This window comes from Gymnogyps californianus, chromosome 1 (assembly GCF_018139145.2).
Source record: "Gymnogyps californianus isolate 813 chromosome 1, ASM1813914v2, whole genome shotgun sequence".
Lineage (NCBI taxonomy): Eukaryota > Metazoa > Chordata > Aves > Accipitriformes > Cathartidae > Gymnogyps > Gymnogyps californianus.
In genome coordinates, this window is record NC_059471.1 from 136,799,970 (window position 1) to 136,820,996 (window position 21,027).

General features: G+C 42.0%; 1 protein-coding gene across 1 annotated transcript in view; it reads right to left on the bottom strand.

Moving 5' to 3' along the window:
* VWF (von Willebrand factor) overlaps nt 1–21,027 on the bottom strand; it is a 144,749-nt gene that overhangs the window by 118,548 nt on the left and 5,174 nt on the right. The window contains exons 5-9 of the mRNA XM_050915926.1: nt 13,808–13,932; nt 6,477–6,693; nt 4,231–4,353; nt 1,550–1,661; nt 523–569 (exon numbers count right to left, since the gene is read on the bottom strand). Of these exons, the coding sequence (XP_050771883.1) occupies nt 523–569; nt 1,550–1,661; nt 4,231–4,353; nt 6,477–6,693; nt 13,808–13,932 (624 nt within the window). The remainder of the gene's footprint in view (nt 1–522; nt 570–1,549; nt 1,662–4,230; nt 4,354–6,476; nt 6,694–13,807; nt 13,933–21,027) is intronic.

Genomic DNA, 21,027 nt, shown 5'->3' on the forward strand with positions numbered 1-21,027 from the left:
CGTCTGCCACCACCCATGGAAGGCAGAGCAGCCACCTTCTCCCTGGGGCTCTAGCTCCTTCACCTGTAACATGACTGCTAGGGCCCAAACCCATGGGATATTAAGAGCGATCCAATCTACTCCCAGTACTTCAAAGTCCCATCAACAAAAGTATGCTGATTCAGACAATCAAATAGGGAACTTTACCTGGTCAAAGAAACCCAGCAGTGTTCCTCTACCTGAAAGCCAATCCTTTGAACATACAGACCCTTATATCTTGGTAAACTAAGTAATCAAAAGAGGAACCAATCTTCTCACCAAACAGCAATTTTCATTGCTACACGTAAACCATATAGCACAATGTCTGGCTTGTCTCACGAGAAGAACTTAGAAGTATGATCCCATCTGGATTGCACTGGAGCAAGCAAGTAAGAACAAAGACAGATTCACTTTTTGTGTGGAAAAAAAAAAAATGGGATGTAAGTGGGAGGGATGTAGGCAAGGCTTACTTGTCAAAACCTGAAAAGAGTAGAGCCAACATACCTGGGCATTCCCCGTTGCTGCAGATCCAGGTGCCATGTCGACAAATGCTAGGAAACATACCATGGCAAGTTAGGCAAGAGTACATTAATTCAAATCTTCTGTTGTAACTTTTTCCCAAATAATTGAAACATGGGCCCTTGTTTCAGGGAAATTAGACCAGTCCCCAACATCCTTTCCATCTCCCATAACCTCGTTCCTTAATATATTGATCCCCTCTTACCATCATTCGACAGCAGCTGCTGGTAATATGAGCTGGAATGGTTGCAAAACTCAAGAACTTCTGTTTTCCCCCACCAAAGCTCTGTGTTTAATAGTTTTCAAAATCAGAAAACTTCTGATTAACAGTGATGATACATAGACCATCTTTCTTCTGCATATAGTGGCCTTCATTGAGTCCTTCTTCTGTACTCTAATTGGAAACATCTGCGCACAGAGTTGTCTGAACTCCTTCCACAACTGTGTTCACACTTACAAAACCAGATCAGGAATATCTTACTCATTGCCCTTCCTTTCTTCAGACAGCTAGCCTTCCCCTTCAGGCTGCCATTCATGAGTGAAAGAAAAATCGTGAGCCATGCAGCTGGGAAGGTTCATTAGCTTTGCAAGCATTTCCAAGGACATGTCTGAGCTAACTCCTCTTGGAAAGAAACAGGGTTTAGAGGTTAAATAAATGTAGGAAGTCAAAACAAAGACACCACCGCTGACACTAACCAGACATGGGAACCTGCCAGTCTGTCTTATCCACAGGAAACAGGTAGTTCTCTACTGTTTGAAGGAGTATGACCCTCACATTGTTCTATCAGATCAAATATCCCTTTAAAAGCAGAGCTGATTTTGTCTTTGTGAACAGCTCACTTCTTGGAAGGGGCTGGCATTTCCAATAAGAGAGCAGGCCTTTGCCAATGAAAGGAAATTTTTAAAAAGTAGAGAGAGAGATTTCTAGAAAGATCATCTAAAACAGTCACTAACCAGTGTGCGGTACTTATCTAGAGCAACAGCAACCACACCAGAGCAACACAGAGTTTACCATGAGTTGCAGTCCTGGGAGATGGTGAAGCCAGGAGGATAATGTTTTCCAGAGTGGATGCAGGAGCACTCGGAGCTTTCAATGCAATGTTCACCATCAAGGAGCTTCCCCTCTGGATAGATCAGGTAGCAGCAGATACACATGCCACACACACACACAGGGACACAAATATAAATATGATTAGATTTTCTAGTTCTTCATATACTTTGGCAAGACTTCATATGCATTATTATCCATAGTTAGTCACAGACAGCAATAAAGAAGAATGAGGCTTGCCAAAAAGCCTCACAGGGGCTGGTGTCTACTTTCCTTCTAGTACTGCCTCTCCCTCAGATGTGCTGAACAGAGCATTTCTGGTGCTCCCAGAAGAGCTCTTTGCTTAGCGAGTCCCCAAGTCCAAAGCACACATATTGGAACACATATGAGTCAAACATGGGGAGCACGATCAAGGTTGATCAGAGCTGGGCTAGAAACTGACTGTTGGAAAAATACGTGCACCTCACTGACTGCAGTAAAGAGTGCCCAGACAGGTTTTGTATTTGTCATAAGAGGACAGAAGAGGAGACAAAGTAGGGAATGAAGAAACAAAGTTGGACACCATAAAAGTCTAGCAGACAGGGTCTAAGAGAAAGAAACATTATGTGGAGCTGTGGTTTCTCTTCTCAGCTTCTGCAGAAGCAAAAAGTGAAAGGGCCAACCTCCCAACTTGGATCCAACTGCTGACTTTTCCACATTACACAACTAGAATTATCTATTCTATATAGAGAGTATTTTACCTTACAAAGGTAAACAGAGGCACAGAAGACTTGTCCGAGATTGCACTATAAACTAGCAATAGAGGAAAGGACAAGTTTCTTTTTCTTAGATCCCCATGTTGAGAGATAGTTGATATTCCTCCATTTTTAAAAGAGCTACTGTAGCAAAACATTTTGTTTGCTGAAAACCCTTCTCCCTCCTCTTTGAGGGACTCCTTTCAATCGCCTGCAGACATTTTGGCCCTGTTCCCTGGCAGCAGCAGTCACCATGGACAGTGAGACACAGGTAAGTCCCCTTTCTCCCATTCTTCCCATAGAGCTGCCTGGAAAGATCCTTGCTGTTGAGAAAATCCTTCCAGTGAGAGATATTCAAAACAAGATCTGAGCATTTAAGAGTGGTGTGGCTCTCCAGAGAGCACAAGAAAACAGAACGTCTGCCTTTTTTCCTGGCAATAGTAATTCCATTTACAGCAATTAAAGTAACTGTGCGGTGCATTTAAGGAAAAAAAAAAGACACATTCATTGAACAGATCCTTTTTACTCTTGGAGCACTGGAGGGAAGCTAAGTGAAGGCATAATCCTCATCGTAAATCCCAAATCCCTCTATTCATCTGTCAGATCCTCCTGGTTCTCTATGAAACTCAAATCAAAGTTTTTCCCTGTTGACTGTGCACCAAATAACAGTAAAAGTTGTGAACTGCTGATTGTTATTTTTTTTCATGCAGTTCCTTCTACCCATCTACTTGTTCCTCATGCAGTACCCTTTCTGTTGAGCTCCTGTTTCTCTGCTCTTCAATTCCTGTCCCCTTAGACCTTCCCTGTGCTGAACTGACCAGTGCAGCTACCAAAGGAAGAATATAGCAAGAGTCCTTGTGCACCCAGTGGATTCATCTCCTTCAGCTTTTCCCAACACTCCCAGGATTGCACAAATATAATAGCTAGATCCTTCACAACAAAATAAGCTCCTGTGTCTAGTTACATCACCTGTCACCCTCCATGTGCACCTTCCTAGGTCCTTCCACAGAGTGACAGCTTTGAACCTCCAGTAAGAAAGATTGGCAGCTAAATGGGAAACTACTAAGCTCTGAATGCAGTAACGACTCCTCAAACAAGGTTGACATTGTCATCACTGCCTTGTTTTGGACACCAAATTATGTTCTCAGTAAACCTCCATCACGCTTGGTCTCCTGTACAGGGGGACAACAGTAAATGCCTCTGTGCATTCGCACAAAGTCCAGATTTGAAGGGTGAAATGCAGAGATAGTCCTATTAAAAACAAACAAACAAACAAACAAAAACACCAAAACACCCCAACAAAAAACAGCTAGAAATGGGAGCATATGGAGCTTTGCAGCCAGGAATAAAACTCTCCTCCTGCAGTTGTCTTAAGTACAATAGACAGAGGAGGAAGACTGTGGTGGTTGGGCTGCCCCCTTTTATGCCAATCAAATCTCCTGTACAAATGATTCACTAATAAGTGAAATCATTCATCTAAAATCATGGAGATCTTTGGAATTATAGGGCGAGCTCTACACATACTGTTTTTCTGTAAGAAACTCCTTCAGTATAATATCTGCTTTTTCTTTCTCTAACTGGATGCTCCTAACGAAAAGCAATTCAGAAGGAATCTAGACACATCAATGGTAAGCAGTCCCTCACCAAGAAAGAAAGGCAATCCTAGAGTATTAGATGGTGCTGATGTTCACAGAAACGTTTACTTTTTAGTTGGGTCTGAAAAATGGCCCTTTCATGGAGTGAGCGTACAGGCATTATAGAAACTGGTTTGTTCTAAGGCATGGTCCCAGAAAAGAGAAGTGTTTCTGATTTCAGGAAAATTTAAGGGAAGACACAGCTTTCCTTCTTCTAATAAAATAGGTTGCATCACTGCCAAATGTTTCTCTGTAAATAACCCAGTAAATAAATTACCAGGGCAGCTGCAGCCATCAACACATTGTCCATGACACACTTCATTGATATTCAGGCTCTGGCAGGTTTTGGCACAAGGGAATACACATTCCTTATACTCCATGCCAACTGGACATCTTGGCCCTGAAACAATTAAAAGAAATTAGAAATGCAAATTGCTCAATAACTCTTAAATAAATAAATCCCTTAATTATCAAAGGCTGAACCAGAGAGACACCAAAAAGGTCATATCCTCTCCAATCAATGATTTCTTTTTCAGAAGCAGAACATCTAAGAAACACTTGATTTTCAGTTTGCTGCAATATCATCATCTGTCAGGTTGTGTAGTAAACACTTAGAGGCTAAAGCCAATTTCTTTTCTAATAAATTGAGTCTTAATAACTAAAACCAACTGCATTAAGAACAATCAAACATGGGGAGAAGTTTTGCAATAATATCTAAGTAATTTGGATAGACAAGCATGTTCTGTACCTTTAAGCTATGCAGTTACTCTACTCATTTGTGAAATTACACTGTTTCGTGTTTCCAGAGAGAACTGGGAGACAGTTAAGACTCTGAAATCCCATCCTTCTTCTTCCAGAGAACAGCCAGCACAGGATAACACCCATGCCGTGGTATCTTCAGTGCTGTCATTATCTAGGCTAGGCCATTATGCAAGCACACACTGTAGCCATTCCTTCATTTTGATGCGTAGACATACCCCGCAAGACTGTGGGCATGGAGTGGGAATAAAAGATTAGAGCCTGCCCTTTCCCAGAAAACCCTCTGTTGAAGTAGGTGGGAGGGTAACGAAGGAGCGGTCTTGCCCTCTGTGGCTCCAGGGCTTGGGCACCAGCTCGCACTAGTACAATGTGCCCCGCACTAGAGCCCTTCGTATGCAGCAGAGCATTTCATGCCTCCAGTGCAACTATTATCATCATCTCCTGAGAAAGCATCATAGCACAGATGAAGGGTGATGGAAAATTAAGCTCCTGATGTGGCAGCAGGCCCCCTCTCTTTTTCCTGACTCAGAAAAATGTGGTTTGTGAAGTCAAGGGTTACAAACGAGCTCTAAAGCTCCTGGGAACAGAGAGGGGTTCATTTCACTCGTTGCTTTAGTTAGAAATGGGTTCTCTGGCTTGCACCCTGAGCAAGGAGACAAGTTTTCATCAGATCCCTTTTATGTCCCAATGGAGAGGTAACAAATTACTGCTAGAAATAAGACTCTCCTCCGGTATACAATCCCTTGAACAAGTGGTTGGCAGTATCTTCCTGCCTTAACCATAATTTGAAGGCACAGTTTTCTCCAGTGGTGGCCAACTGCAGAATATCTTTACCAGAGAAGAAAGTGTTGTCAGTACTAATCAGTCAGTTACCCCATGAAATCAATTTACATAAACATCCTGAGAAAATTGTCCTTCCTGTGTAACACAAAAATATGAGAAAAATCATTGAGAATATGATATTAGAGGATTGATTTATTTTTTTATTATTATTCATTTGTGTGCTTATGTATTTAACCGGGGTTCTCCAGTGGAGGTATATGTGTATATCAACAATGGGTGCAAACATGACCTTTCCTTTATAAACACAATCCATCCCAGTCAATCTATGCACTTCCTTGTTGCAAAATCTTAGCAGAGATGCAATCAGCACCTCTGACCTCAGCAAACTTGGGCTAATAAAGGCAGCATTTCAAGATGCAATCAGGATCTCTAACCTAGACAACAAAAAAGCTTTTTTTGGCTTAAAAAAGGCAACATCTCAATTTCAGTGTAATTGGTTCAAGCAAATAAAGGACGAAACAATTGTCTTCACGAAAAAATGTTAAGGAGAGCCTTTCAAGAGGATGCTGACTTACAAGTACAGGCTGGATAACGTCACACATCTGAACCGTATGTGAAATAGCTCCTAAACATCCTAGTCTATACCTTTGTGTATCAAATAAGTCTTCACTGACTTTGTATACCATGGTGGGACCTGTAATAGCTCAGGATCTTCTTCATATATGGGTCAAACAATCCTACCTTACGGACAACAACTTCTAGAAAAAGGTGGGTGATGAAGAGCTGAAAGGGGGAGCCAGCAAAGGCACTTCAGACAAATGGAAGTGACAGGCACTTCAGATTTTAACCTGCCATGCCTGAATCAACCTGAATCAACATCCTAAAAAAGCACCAGTTGCTTTTAGCTGCAGCATATAAATCTGCAAGACAGGCATGATCTCATTTGGGATAAGCAGCCTAGGAATAATCCTGTCAGCTTACTGCATGAGCTCTCTTCAGGCCACCCGTCCAAAATCACTCCTTCGTGAGCGCAGCTTCTCGCATAATCAAGGAACACCGAGCAGTGACAGTCCATGCCATGGGTACAGGCACAGATGTCTGTTTCACAGAGATCAATGTATGGCTCTGGATCAACTCGATGGTGGCACCGGGAGAAGGTCAAAGATGTTCTTAGCAGCTGGCAGGTTTCCATGATGCCCTGCATGACAAGTGAGGAGCACAGGTAGAAACAGAGAGAGAAAAAGGGACAAAATGAGTTACTATAGTCTCAGGAAGAAGGAACAAAACCCAACTTTTCCAAACACACTGTCACCACTGTTTTAAATAACATCAAGGTTATTATTTAACACCACCATGTAGTTAAATAACATCATAGTCGAGAGCTGGTAGTGAGCTACATCCATTTATTCACCACATCCATATATACACAGAGGTACATTATTATACTGATTATTATAAAATAGAATGTCATATAAGGGATGTTTCACGCAGAAACATGTCGGTCAGTCAGCAAATGGAGGGAAGCAAAGAACTGCTTCCTACCCAGTGAAGAACCAGATGGTGTCTGGAATACCAGGAAGACACGCACAGCAAGGGAGAGGAACTTATGATTGACGTACTTAGGAAGAAAAATGACCAGACCATCTTTTGGATAATGAGGGAACAGAGTAAGTTTCAGAGTGAAAGATCAAATCTGACTGGAATATGAGGAACCAAATTTGTTTCCCACTTCTGGCCACATGTTCTTTTTGCTCCTGCTGGCTTGTCCAATGCACGACAGGTCAATTTAACTCAGATAAATGGCAGAAAAATAACCCAGGGAAGAAATGCAATTTGTTCTGCTCTTCTCATGAGTTAAATCAGCATGGTGACAGCTAGTATAAGGAGAGGACTGCACAGTAAGATGCGGGGGAGGGTACCAAGACCTCTCCTTTCAGACGGCAGCAAGCTAAGATGAAACTTAGCTGTACGTGAAACAAAACCTAAGGAAAACTGAGTTATGGCTAAGTTCTCCAAGAAAGGCTCCCAAACAGACTTTCTCCTACATATGCATTATGTTACAGTTCAGTAAGTCTGAGGTCCTCAATGCAACTTTCTGAAAGGATGACACTGAGTTTAGTAAGTGGAAAAACGATTTTCTGATACAACCCTAGCACAAACAGTTGAAGCATAACTTTCTTCTACTTATTTGTCAGTGTTTTATATACGCAGATGTAACCATGCTGTATATTTCAGGTGTTATACATAGTGGTGGTGGTGGGGGGGGGGGGCATGTTCTTCAGAGTAGTTCACAGTAACGGTGCATTACTCCTGAATACCTTAAGCAGTACCTGAGGTAACAGCACAAAAAGTTACAAAAAAAAAAAAAAAAGTCTTGTTTTCATTTTTTGGGAGATGAAAAATGGGGAGCAAAAAAACCCACAGAGTTGAGCAGATGTCTACGTGTCTTCTCTGAATGGCAGATGGTATACCTGTATAGGAAAACTGCTGAGTAGAAAAGACTTTTTTTGCTAAAGGGTGTTTTGTCCAGGTAATCAGCTAAAGCTAGCACATGTCTGAACCGAGAGAGAACTTCTTGCTTATGAAAACAAACCAGCCAGAAATGTCTGGCCCATTGGGAATACATTCAGAGTTTAGCAAAGTGCTCAGTGAACAATCACATACACAAAGAGGTTTTGAGCTTTCTGAGAAAGGCCTCAGGGAACTTAAAGCAATGCTAACTGAGCGCCATTAGAGAGCTGAACATGATTGTCCTCCAGAAGAATCAGCTCCAGCCTGGAATAATTCTGATGCCCCGATAGCAGCTACCATGCTGAACCAGCTGGAAAAAAGATTAGAAGGAAGGGAGCAGGAACTACATAAATGGTGGCTGGTGCTGCTCTAAGACTACACAGAAGTACGAGAAAGCTGAAAAAGTGCCCTAAGGGTGGAAGTAACAACAACAGAAGCAGCCAAAAAAGCTATTAAAGCAGTGCTTCAAGATGAAACTGATATAACTGAAAGTGAGCTCAGTCATTCAAAGGATGAGCAGTGCAGCAACTCCTGGATCAAAGTCTTGATCCAGATACTATCAAATGCAACAGAAAACCAGTATATTGAATAAGCCCATTTAGGGGCTGTGTTAATAAGTGTTCTTAATAAGGTAATAGCATTGTTAAAAAGGTAATACAACTCAACTGTTATGTTGCAATAGAACTCAGACTCTGTGTATTCCACTAAACAGTAAAACTAGTAGAAACAATCTTTTATGACCATGTTTATGACATACCAGTAAATGTTACATGTGAAAACGACTTTAAAAATAAAGGAGATACCACACACACACACAAAAAAAAAATTAACCACCTTTTTTTTTCCCTATAGTATTCTTCGGTCTTGGTCTTGTTCAATAACAACAAATCTAATGACTGAGCTCTAGCTGATTATCAAGAAACCAAGTGATATACGTTAGAAAGCAACAAACAGTTCATTTTCTCTATGTAAAGGTTTTCTTGCCATTCAAATTGCTTCAGATTTTCCAGTGACTTTATGCAAGAAATTATAGCTGAAATTTTCCCATCTTTTAGACATATCTCAACTATTGTGATGAACTAACAGACATAAGCTGAAATATGGGTAAATCCAAACAGATACAAAACCAAAAAAAAATTTTCACCTTGAGGGTGGTCAAAGACTGGAACAAGTGTTCAGAGAGGCTGTGGAACCACCACCCTTGGAGATATTCGAAATGTGAGTGGACAAGGACCTGAGCAACCTGACCTAGGATGGCCCTGTTGCAAGCAGGGGGTTGGACTAGACAGCCTCCAATGGTCCCTTCCAACTTAAACCATTCTGCAAATTATTTGTATTTTCTCTCTTTTGTTTCTTTAAAACTCAGTGGTCAGGCTGAACTAAGAGACGTCCTTGTTCTTTAGTTTAGGGGACAATGCACATACGTGGTGAGCACCAGATGTTGGCAGTCTCACCCACCACTGTAGCATTCCTGCTTATGGAGCAACAGTCCTGGAAGTGGCTCCACACAGACAAACAAACATCTAAAACCAGCAGACCAGGGAGTGAAGCCTCAGGCTGAAACAGTGCTTAGAGTACAAGTGGCTGTAAGATTAAAACTAGCAGAACTGACTGCAGTATCCGAAATACAAGAGAAGGTCTTGAAACTTCTCCCTTGACTTCTGCATGAGTTCTACTTTAAGTGTTTCTTTAAATGGGTTGGCAGTGTCCTGGTACTGACAACCCTTAGCAACCGCAAACTTGCTGACCTTTCTTCCCTAGTCCCACCACACAGAGCTGTAGGTGGAATTTTGTACATTCTTCCAATTTCTGTGGCATTGCCTTCTGCTGCTGCATGAACTGCATTTGTCTATTGCTTAACAATTGCCTTTAAAGAGATATAACCTAAAAAGTAACAGAAGAAAGCAGAGACACCCTCTCGTTCCCTTGAGTTTAAACCCTATGGTATATAGATACACAGAAGTGTTCCAGATCATTCAGGAAGGGTATACTCTGATGCCATAATTGGGTATAGTTTTTCAGAATACATCTTCTTTTGGTTCACTCATCAAAGGGAGAATGATTTAGCCTCCCATCTTTCCAAGTAAAAAGCATCCAAAGCCAATGTGTTTAGTACACCAAATGCTGGCTGTATGTTTGAGCAAACATAAATAACAACTGACTGAAGTCACTTCACTTGAACGCCGATTCAGCTAACCTGTATATTTCAGGAACAGAAAAATGAGATTTTAGATATAGTGGGCCTCATTTTTACCCCTAAAATGTATTATAGTATTGTATGTCCATGTCTTTGCTGGACCTGCTTATGACCTCTACCATTACAAATTATGGTCCAAAAGTTGAAAACCTCTCCCACTTGCTTTCAGATCTGGGGATAAATGCTGTTTCTTTAATGCATATGGAAGTACTCCATGGGATATGAGTGGCACTATTTCTTACCAATCACAGCAAAAGCTGAATTTCAGCAAAGGCAGAAATGAGTTGAATTCTAGTTTCACTCATTTTCACATCTAACATGTTATAGGTATAGTTTCCTAATCAGAAAGAAAAAAAAAAGAAAGAATACAATGAACTGTGGCCTCCATGCGCCATTTCTATTAGAGGTGAAATCTAGAAAATAAAGGTAACATCTAAGAACGCATAAATCAATCGTAATGCTTTAAAACATATATATTTTTGTTTTCAAGGCTGCCTCATTACCACAGTTATCAACATCACTGCATTTATACTTCAAGATCCATGTTACCCATGCTGTTAGTCATCTGACAGGCTATTAGATTGCCGTACTTCATTGAACAGGTAGCCTAAATCATCACATTCGAGTGCTAAAAACATGGATCAGATAACGCAGAGAAGCTTTCTTTTTGGTAACTATTTAAACAGTAGCTGAAGAGGGCAGGGCTTGGTAGGGAGGCGGTAGCTCCCTCCAGCACTACCCAGTTTGGCATGCTCTCAGGATCACAAGACAAGGTAGCCAACAGGCAGCTCCACCCTGCAGATGCCAAGCTGCCTCCAGCCCTAGGAGGGGAATACATGTATCTGAGAAGAAACCGTATCTGCACGCAGAGCAGTAGTCAAACATGTGTAAGTGTATATGTATTTTGGAGGTGGAGGGCAGGGAGAGGCCCAGAGCAACAGTAGGGTAAGAGTGTGAGCTGGGTCAAGACCTTCAGCTGATACATGGCGCCATTAATCAAGACAAGAGCTTTTCCTTATTAAAGAACACAAAATTGTCCACATTTTCTATGATTTGAAGATAAAAGAGCAACAAGGCTCTCGATGCTGTTGGGGGGGGGGGGGGGGGCAGAGAGGGCAAAGGAAACTGCAGATCTACCCCGAGTGGGGGGACGAGGGCGGGAGGAGCGCACTGAACCAAAGCTGTTGTTTTCCTCACCTAGCAGCTGACCGCCTGGCAGGGAGGGAGGCTGGGAGATGGAGGAGATTTACATTCCTGAAGCTGAAGCAAGCAAACAAAGCACACTATTAAAAAGCCCTACATTCTTCAGCAGGCACTCGTTTGGCTGGACTTCTATTAATAGTGCTGTGTTTATTCTTGCACAGTGAATAAATTAAGCCAATGTTAAATGCTGTGAGCTCATGAACTCACACGAGAGAGAAGATAATTTCATCCAGTTTGGGGGAGAGCAAACTTTATCCAAAAAAGCATCAATATCTAACGTGATCTGTATAAAACTTGCATTAGTTGCAGTCTTCCCATCAGACAGGATTTTGCCCTGCATGCCACTCCCTGGCCTTAGTTGCCATGTTGACATTTTCTAAACATTAAACTTGCCTGAACAGATAAAATTCCAGTGGCCACAACCAGTCACAAGAACTCGCCCCGGTCTAGAGCTGTAACTGGGTTTAAAACTCAGTTCTGTCCCTCAGAAGACATCTCAGTCAGGGTGAAACCCCTCACGCTTTGTTCACACCCTTGACACCATGCACCATTACTCAAGTCAGGTGTTCAGTCAGTCCTGACCCTGACAGAAACACCCCGTGCACACTGGCACAGCTCAAGCAAGAAACATAGGCTGGAGATTTCCAACCTGAAATCACTGCTGTATTTTCTTAGCCAAGTTCGCAGGCTGCGAGGCTGAAGCTATAGTGCTAAAGGGCACGAGCATGCTTCACTGAATTTCAGAACATGTCTAATACAAGCGTCCCCATCCAAAACTTAGTGGAAGTATAAATAATCAGAACTTTGCAAGCTTGTCTGAGTCTTAGGTTTTTCCAGGTAACTAGGAAACCAGCACTCGAAGTAGCTGTAGAGCAGATATGTTTCAGGAAGTGCTACTATTCTTGAGAAATTATTTGAGCCTAGTTTAACAAGTATCGGTCTACAGGACTTGTATAGCAAGAAACTAACAGCTAAATTTTGGCCTCAGTTACTCTGGTATATATCTAAATCTGGCACCCACCAGATCATTCTGATTTACAACAGAGTACATGAGATCAGATGCAAACCCTCGATGGATGAAGGCTCAATTTACCATGACAGTCATAACCTGTAATACCACATGCAGTCAGTATATACTCAAAGCTACTTTCCTCCCTGAGCTGGTGACCATCTGCATGTGTCCGCCCTGTGTCTAAGGGAAACAAGGAACATGTTTATACTTATAAAAGAGGAGAAGAAAAAGGTTGATGCAGCAAAGGGGCTCACAGAGTTGGCTGAACAAGCAGTTCTGTGTTTCTTCAACAAATCAGAGCTACTATCTATATGCATAGCTGCAGGAACCTCCTCCTAGCAAGGGAAATAGCCTGGTGGCACAGAGCCTTTACAACACCTACAGAGAACATCTCCTCTGTCAAAAACAGCCCAGCTGAAGCATCTCCCCGCTATGGTGACTCCCACGTATATGAACTGCAACACATACACAAATACTATTTGTGATGGTGGTGCCCACAGAGGCTTCAGAACCGATGCTTCCCTGCTGGCAGAATCAGAGAGGGAATTAACTGCCTCATTCTACAGGCACCACTTAAACACACCTTTCCCAAGTAATACCAAAGTTTCTTTGGCAGCAACTCACACTTCAGGCTCAAATAAGCTGTTGGTTTCTTTGTTTGTGTGTTGGGTTTGGGAGTTTTGGGGGAGAGGAAGAAGGGATATATATGTACTACCGTTTTAGACAGAATAGCGACAGGCAGGGTGCAGTAGGAGAGAAAAATTGCATTCACTAACTAGCGAGTAAACTGTTCCTTTCTCAACACTGCATGTAAATAAGACATCGGGCATAACGTGCAGCCTCCGAGGTCACTTCTTTACAGCACCAGGCAGCCCAGTGCAGAAATCCTTTTGCTAGCACCAGCCAAAGTCTGCAGGGAGGGCACGTAGTTATCAGCTCAGGAACCACAAGCACACAGCTACATCCTGCGTCCAGCCCCACGCTGGCTCACAGAGAGGCTGGGAGTGCCCACAGACAGCACAGGCACGCACTGTGGATGTGTCACTTCCACCTTCTGCCTGCACCTGACCCTGCTGCACCACAGCAGGGACTTACATAAGGCCACTGCCAGCCCCGTGGTTAACTCCTGGCAGGCTGGACGAGAAGCCACGCACCTTGTTCCAGTGCAGCGGCAAGATCAGTGCCCAGTATAGCTATCTCAGACCACACTGCACCTCAGAAACCCAAAACGGGTATCTCCTGCACCTTGCATCCTAACCACTTGCCGAGGGAGGACTACATTAGGTACAGACATGGATTCAAGGAAGCATTTGTGTTCTGCCAAAGGGCAGGCAAGCTGTTTTCAGGTAGGAGAGGACCAAAACCAGAATAGTATGTTGTGGCACCAACCTTCTCTGCAATATCAGATGAAATGTTGCAGGTGTTGCTTGGAGTCTGCACTCTCTTGCACTGCTTGTTTTCACTGTGCAAAGCCCAGGAGTTTGCAAAATCGTAACTGTTTCCCACAAGGGTCCCTGTGAATGAAGAAGAGGAGAAGCACATGGTTGTTCAGGGGTTTGAGCAGCAAGTGGTCATTATTGGCTACTATCAATGTGATAGTCTACTGAAAGCTGTTTTTAAAAATAAAAACTGTGGTATCAAATGAATTTCTATTCCAAATAGATTGACTGTAGAAAAGCCACTTTCAGTGATCTGAACTGACTCCTGTAGAGGACCTCTCTGAGCTCAAGGACAGACTAAAGCCTGCGGAAGGCAGCTCCCAGCACTTCTCACACCTGCATGAACATGGTAGGAGTTATTTGCTGGTCAGCTATAATCTGCAGAAGCCTAAGCATGCCTACACATTTTCCTACTATTTAAAAGTTGTCAATAAAACACAAGACATATTAGAGCAGCAAACAAAATGAAGCTGCTCTCCCTAACCAAAGAAAGCATTAGCATTCCTGATCCCAGCTAGCCTTGATTTTCTCCTTCTGTCTGAAACTAAATCTTGTGTGCAAAGAAACTTAACACACACCATAATTGCTTGGGCCCATGATCTTACTGTGCAAGCTGTCCTGAAACATGCTCCTCTGTCCTATTACAAGCAGCTCCTGGCCCAGGCTTGGCAAGATTTGCACCCACTTTGCATAAAAGCAAAACTGAAGGAGTTAATCTGTATGGCTGCCGCTTCGTGGGAGATGCAAGCCACGTCTCTGCTTCTCTTGCTCCATCCTTCTGAGAAGGGGGATCCTCCCAGAAAGGGAATGTTCCCTCCTCCCCCTTTTGCCTCCCATGGCCTGGCTGATTCGAGGACTACCTCCACTTCCTTCTGTGGGTACCTGCTACAAAATAGTTAATTTCATGACTCTTTCCCAGTTCTGTAACTTTGCTTTTTAAAACCCTACTGTGTTGCATGTGACAATATCAGTTGCCACCGTTAACGCATTCCCAAGACCTTATGCAGAGAATATGTTGAAATATGACCCTGGCTGTATCTGGAAAACAAAAGAAGTGCTTCCCAAATATATCTATATAATATATTTTTGTTTTTATAATATATATGTGTACATAATAAAAATTTCATTGAGCTACCTGCTGTACATTAAGTACAAACACACATAATATACTGAACACTAAAACTGTTCCTAAACTAAAGGGTAGTCGTGAAATCTACACTGAGAATGCTAAGGCAGATGTAATAAAGCCAGTAGCCTTTAGTAGACTTTTTTTTGTAAACTAGAAATTAGGGGCTTATAAATGTAGCATATGTTAGGCTCACAGGAGATGTCAAAGGAGGAAGACTCCGAGGAAAGGATGACAGGGAAAGGTGGTAAAATGCATGAAATTTTCATCTATGCAGCCAGAGCTCAGCACAGGAAAAGAAAAACAGCAACAAGAAGAATGCAACCCTTTAGTTTACCACAGATTGTAAAGATTAGAGTAACGATAAAATCTAGTCTGATGAGAAGCAAGGTGCCAAATTAAATACATCCCCTTTTATTTGCACTAGTGTAGCCTTACACTAACAGTTATATAACAGGAGATAGGCTCCGCTCTGAAGTGGTGTTCCTCTGGCTCTGAATGCACGTTCATGTTGAGCTTCCTACTGGCAGGTACCACCAGATCCTCATTTACCCACACGTTAAGATTTGAAGGTTGGCCCTGAAATGCTGGTCACCTGTTCTTTCATTTCTCCCCCTCCATGAGATTTTTTCTTCTGTGGTGCTTGTAAATTTATACCTCTTATGTAGTTCTTTTATGCAACGTTTGCATTATACTATTTTAACTCTTTTGCTCTATTCTATGATTAATACTTTCAAGTAAATTTTTTTCAAAATAAATAATTTCAAAACTTTTGTGGGGTTGTTTGGGCTTTTTTTGGAACCTGCTCTTCAAACCCTCTTGTTGCCAGCGCCTGTCTGTATATTAGCAGACCATTCCACAGGCACAAGCGATTTGCCAACAACTTGCCAGAACAGTTCTTCCTCCTTGCAAAGTCCTAGGGCCCTTAAACTAAGCTACAAGCTGTTTGGATCAGGCAATACTTGATCAATTTGGGTTTGTTCAATAGCTCAAAGTCCTGCCCCAGGTAAGCATCCTCAACATACGACAGTAAAAATCTAGGATAATAATGAATTAAGAGAGATCAGTTGACAGTGTATTTTGCCTGTGATTTGTCCAGTGTAGCCTTAAGTGACCTGTGGCAACAGATAAAGGGCTGGAGAGGCACTATGACTTTAAAATGAGAGTGCTGCAAAACTTTGCATGCATGTTTGTCAGCCTGCTCTTCCCCAGAAACTTTGTCCTCAATGGTAAACAATGCAGCCACTAAAGATGCACAGTATTTCACCGGATATCATTAGTTATTACTTCCAATAATACAAATTCAATAGAACCTGTATTTTCAGAGTACTTGCATTTTCGTTGAATGAGCAGCTTTACAAACACACAGTAAGATGCAATCCATACTCCTGGAAAGGTGAAAAGCGGCTGGACATGAAGTTTTCACTGACCATCAGAAGAGCTCTAACATGAAACTATGAAGTGACTGTGGGGCCACGGAGCTGCTTAACAAATTGGGGTCATGGGGATAAGTTATTTCTGCAGAGGGTAACTTTGGAGAGGACTCTTCAACCCATACTCTGTGCTACATGCCCTGTCGATCAGTGTGGTGATTCTCAAATACTTCATCTACTTGATGAGGCTTCAGGAAGAAAAGCAGGGAGGGAGAATTGTCCCTGGTATGTCTGACTGCTCTGGGCAGAAGGAAGAGGGAAGAGCAGCCACCACAGCTGCCTTTCACCCAACACCTCTATTTCCTTCTGCTGAAGGACTTGAGGGGGCAGGAAAGAAAAGGTGGTGGAAGGGACAACACAACAAAAACAGCCTAAAAAACCTGGGATTTCTTAAGTGTGCAGGTGATACTATTAACAGAGCAGCCAGGCAGCTCAGCTGCCTACTCTGGCACTGCACCCACCATGCAGCACGACTGCCCTCCTCTCCTACACAGCAGAATTTTGTTTTCCTTCTGTTCCTTCCACGTTCGTTTTTTCTTCTTTCTCTAAGCAGCCAAGATTCTGGAGAAACAGCTCCTAGCCAGGGCTCATCAGAGCCCTACACCCAGACACCCTCCGTACAGCCTGGGTGGGATTTTTGCTAAAGCACTTGTTTTGTCTAAGTCTTGAAAATAGATGCTGTCACAAAATGTAATGAAAACAAAGCATTTGGACACAAGACAAGTGCTTGAAAAAACAGTGCCTGATGTGGACCATAGTACAGACTGATACCGGCATGCAAACTGGCTGCTTAACAGCCGAGACCCCCAGGCATCTAGTTGGCATGCAGTCTCCTTTTAGGATGCAAGATGGGTTAGGAGGTAGCTGTTAAAGCACAACCCAAATCTCACCTTCTCCCTACATACCAGCAACATCCCACCACTTTGATGACCCTGCTAAGGTCCTCCAGGAGAGGGCCACGCACCAACCACCTGAGCAGCAGGTGGGGCCTCCAGGGGTGTTGTGTTGGACTATGACTTTAGTGCTCTAATTGCTGCCCTCACGTCTCTGTCTCTTTGGAGAGAAAAAAACAAAAACAAAACCAAAAACAAAACCACGCACCACACTGACATGTTTTGGGCAAGACTTCCCCCCCTCCCTTTTTTTTCTTTTGTCAGAACAGTTGCTTTCACTTATCTGATTTTCAGATAGATGATGTTCACTCTTGACAGAAATATCAGTGTTCACCAAGATATCTTGGTCTCAAAATCACCAGAGACTTTTGAAATCTGAAATTGGTGTGCTGCTTGTTTACTTTGAGACTGATGGTCAGGCAAGGCAAAGCATTAGCAATAACCACCTCATGCTCAAGGCACGTGAGTGGGAGGCAGGAACCCTGACCTCCCTCCCTGGACCTCCTGCACATTTTCCATATGGCCACAGGCCCATCAGGTTAACTCTCCCAGAGCCTGTTAACTCATCTGTAAAAATATATGCAAGAATTTGTTCAAGACACTACAATACTGTGAGTAGAGGTGTGTAAACTTTCATGTTTGTTATTTACCAAGCAATGGGGTTTTTTTTGTTTGTGAGGGTTTTGTTTGTTTTTTTTTTTTTACAGTTTTACATGGTTTACTACCTGGTTCCAGACAAGCAAAACTATTGGCAAGGTTGACCAAAAATTGATCCATAGTTTGGACCAAATTAATGGTATGAAATATTGAATTCATGGGCTATAAAGTCTTTCCTGCCCTCTCTGGTTCAATGAATATAAAATTAATAATATTAAACACAAGAGAGGGAAAGAGCCATCTCCAAAACTCTACAGCCCAGTGATGAAGGCACACTCCTCACAACAAAAATGTCTAACTTTGATTCCAAACTCCAAATAAAGCAGAGTGGGTTATGAATGCAGGTTTCTGGCATCTCAGACAAATGCCATATAATGAAAACAGGTACAAGGCAAGTCTTCTTCACCTGTACTGTTTGCAAATGACAGCTAAATTCCCTTGTGAATCTATCCCTTTTACTTTCAAATTAAAATGCAAGAAAGAAAATAAGATTATTTACTTAGGCCAAACAAAAACTTTAAACTTGCCTAAAATCAAATTACTGATATCCTTTAAAATGCCAAGAAATTTAGATTTCAGAATGACCAAAACTTTTATTTATTTTTTTAGGGGAAAAAAAAAAATTATATCTGCACTACCATCACTGTGAGTTTGGAACATGCTTTAAAAGCTTCTGATAACAGGTACCACACACAGGGAAGTTGCATATTCAGTCATATGCATTTATACTACTTCTGGAATGAAAACATTACCTGAAACATCAGATTGTTCCTTGCAGATACTGTCTGCTTCTACCTGTTTAAGCTATGTTCACTCTCCAGTGGCATCATATATTCTGTGTTTCAGCAGCTTAAAAGGCTGGAACATGTTGCTGACAGCCTCAGAATATCAAGCCTTTATCCAAAATTAGCCATGAGTATTGTTTTATCATTAATGTCTTTGTAATTTGGAGACAGATTCCCAGAACCACGCTTCCTGCCAGTGCCAAGAAAAGCATAATGGGATGCTGGATTAATTTGAGTTGGTTTTTTTTTTTTTCCTTCCGTAATGCTACGAGTGTGTAACATGCACAAATAACAAAATGATGGATTAATATCCGTGTTGGACTTGAATGAGCTCTTTTGCACAAATAAACTTCAATGATGACCTAGATAACCAAGTGCCTATCGCAGCAATATCACTGTGAGACAGCTCAATGATAACAGTACTACTAGGCAAAGACTGAGGCTACGGGCACACAAATAAGGTCCGTGAGCTTGCGGTACAGCCTCTCTCATTGGGAGAAATGACCTTACACTTTCTGCAATGTGAGAGCATGCCCTTCGACCACTAACATGCTGCAAGGCTATGGGGTTTTGGTGACTTGCTCATGTGTGCATGCCCTGAGATTTCAGGATCAAGTTGCCTGTGTTGTGTCAGATTTCCTCTGTAGTATTATGTAAGTCAGTCATCTCTTCTGGCCTGTACTTTGGATCCCCAATTGTAAAATGCTCATGACAATGATCACGAGACACTCAAATGCCATGGGCTGAAGGCTGCCAAATAGATATCTGAGCATCTAGAAAGGACTCCACTTCATGTTTCTGATATAAGCAAAGACTGGCAACTGGTTAGAAGTGTATGATGATGTCAGAAAGCAGAGCCTGTTCAATTACCACGTCTTGGAAGCATTCACAGCATGGCTATAAAGGACCAGAGGCTAGCTGGCAAGAAAAAGCAGAGGAGACTAACTCCTTCATTAGGATCTAGGGGAAAAACAAACAAACAAAAAACCAAACAAAAAAACCCTGGAAAGCTTCCGAGAACTTTCTTTTTATATTTTAGTTATGCTTAAAGTGTAAGAACAAACTCTCAAGGGGCAGATGGCTTGTTTTTACTGCCATATCGAATAAACAAGCAACCATGTACAATATAATCAATCAATCTTGTTTGTAGGTCTCGACAGGACATGAGCACTTCTCTGCAGGGTGAACTAGTTTAGTAACCAACTATGTCAATGAGAGTGACTCAGCACCTCATCCTCTGTCTGAATGACAGTGTGTGTCTGCAACTCTGAAACCTACTGGGGATACTTTCTTTTTTTTTTTGAGATTCAATAGCTACTGCCTAAGGCCACTACCTTCAAAGCTGGGTCCTAGCAATGTTAATTTGCTAGGGTATCATAGCTTGAGTCATATCACTTTGACCTCCAGGACCTCAAGAACTGAGCATCAAAAGTGTATATAGAAGCAATGTGTGTTATCCTCTCATCAGACTATCAGTTCTCAGTTTCTACACCAAAACACAGTGAGGAGTCATAAGAGTGCCATGACAATAGCACATGATTGGATAGATTATAGAACATGAGTATAAATATATCAAGAGAAAAAAAAAACAATTACACACTGTTCACTAAATTTAAACACCCTTTCCTTAATGCCTCCTTTATTTACTTGCTGCAAGTGGTAATGTCCAGTAATATAGCAGGTGCTTCACCTCTTATTTCACCACCACCCTAAAACAATCCAAATATAATTAATGAAGTTCTATATCATAATCCACTTTCTTAGGAGCAAACCAAACTAACCCTCTGTGTTATTATCCACAATATATTTTTTTCCTAAAATACAGAAAAATCATGTTTTCATTTGTTTACAACATAAACATTGCCATTTTATTGAAATTGTGACAAAACCTGTGTTGCTACATGAAAGACAGTGTTTATGGGCTAGATTCTATCTGTGACAGCTCTGACTTCTGCACAAATTTGGGATCAGGTCCTCTGGTGCCACAAAGAAGCCCTAGAAATGGGCCATCAAATCACATGAGTTTCCTCCTATGCAGGCAGATATGAAGATGATACAAAAGTACTGCATTAGCTTTTAAACCATGTGAGCTACAGTCTGTGAGAGACAGAAGAAAACATTTCAGCTGCAGACCTCTTTCCTTCACAGTGGTTCTTATAGGCTTTACTCCTACCAGGCAAGGACTACTAGCAACCAGACAGGTTACGATTTCAGTGTAAATCAAAGCAGTTTAAAGGCTAGTACATCTTGAGGTGCCTGCTCAGCCTTTAAAAAAC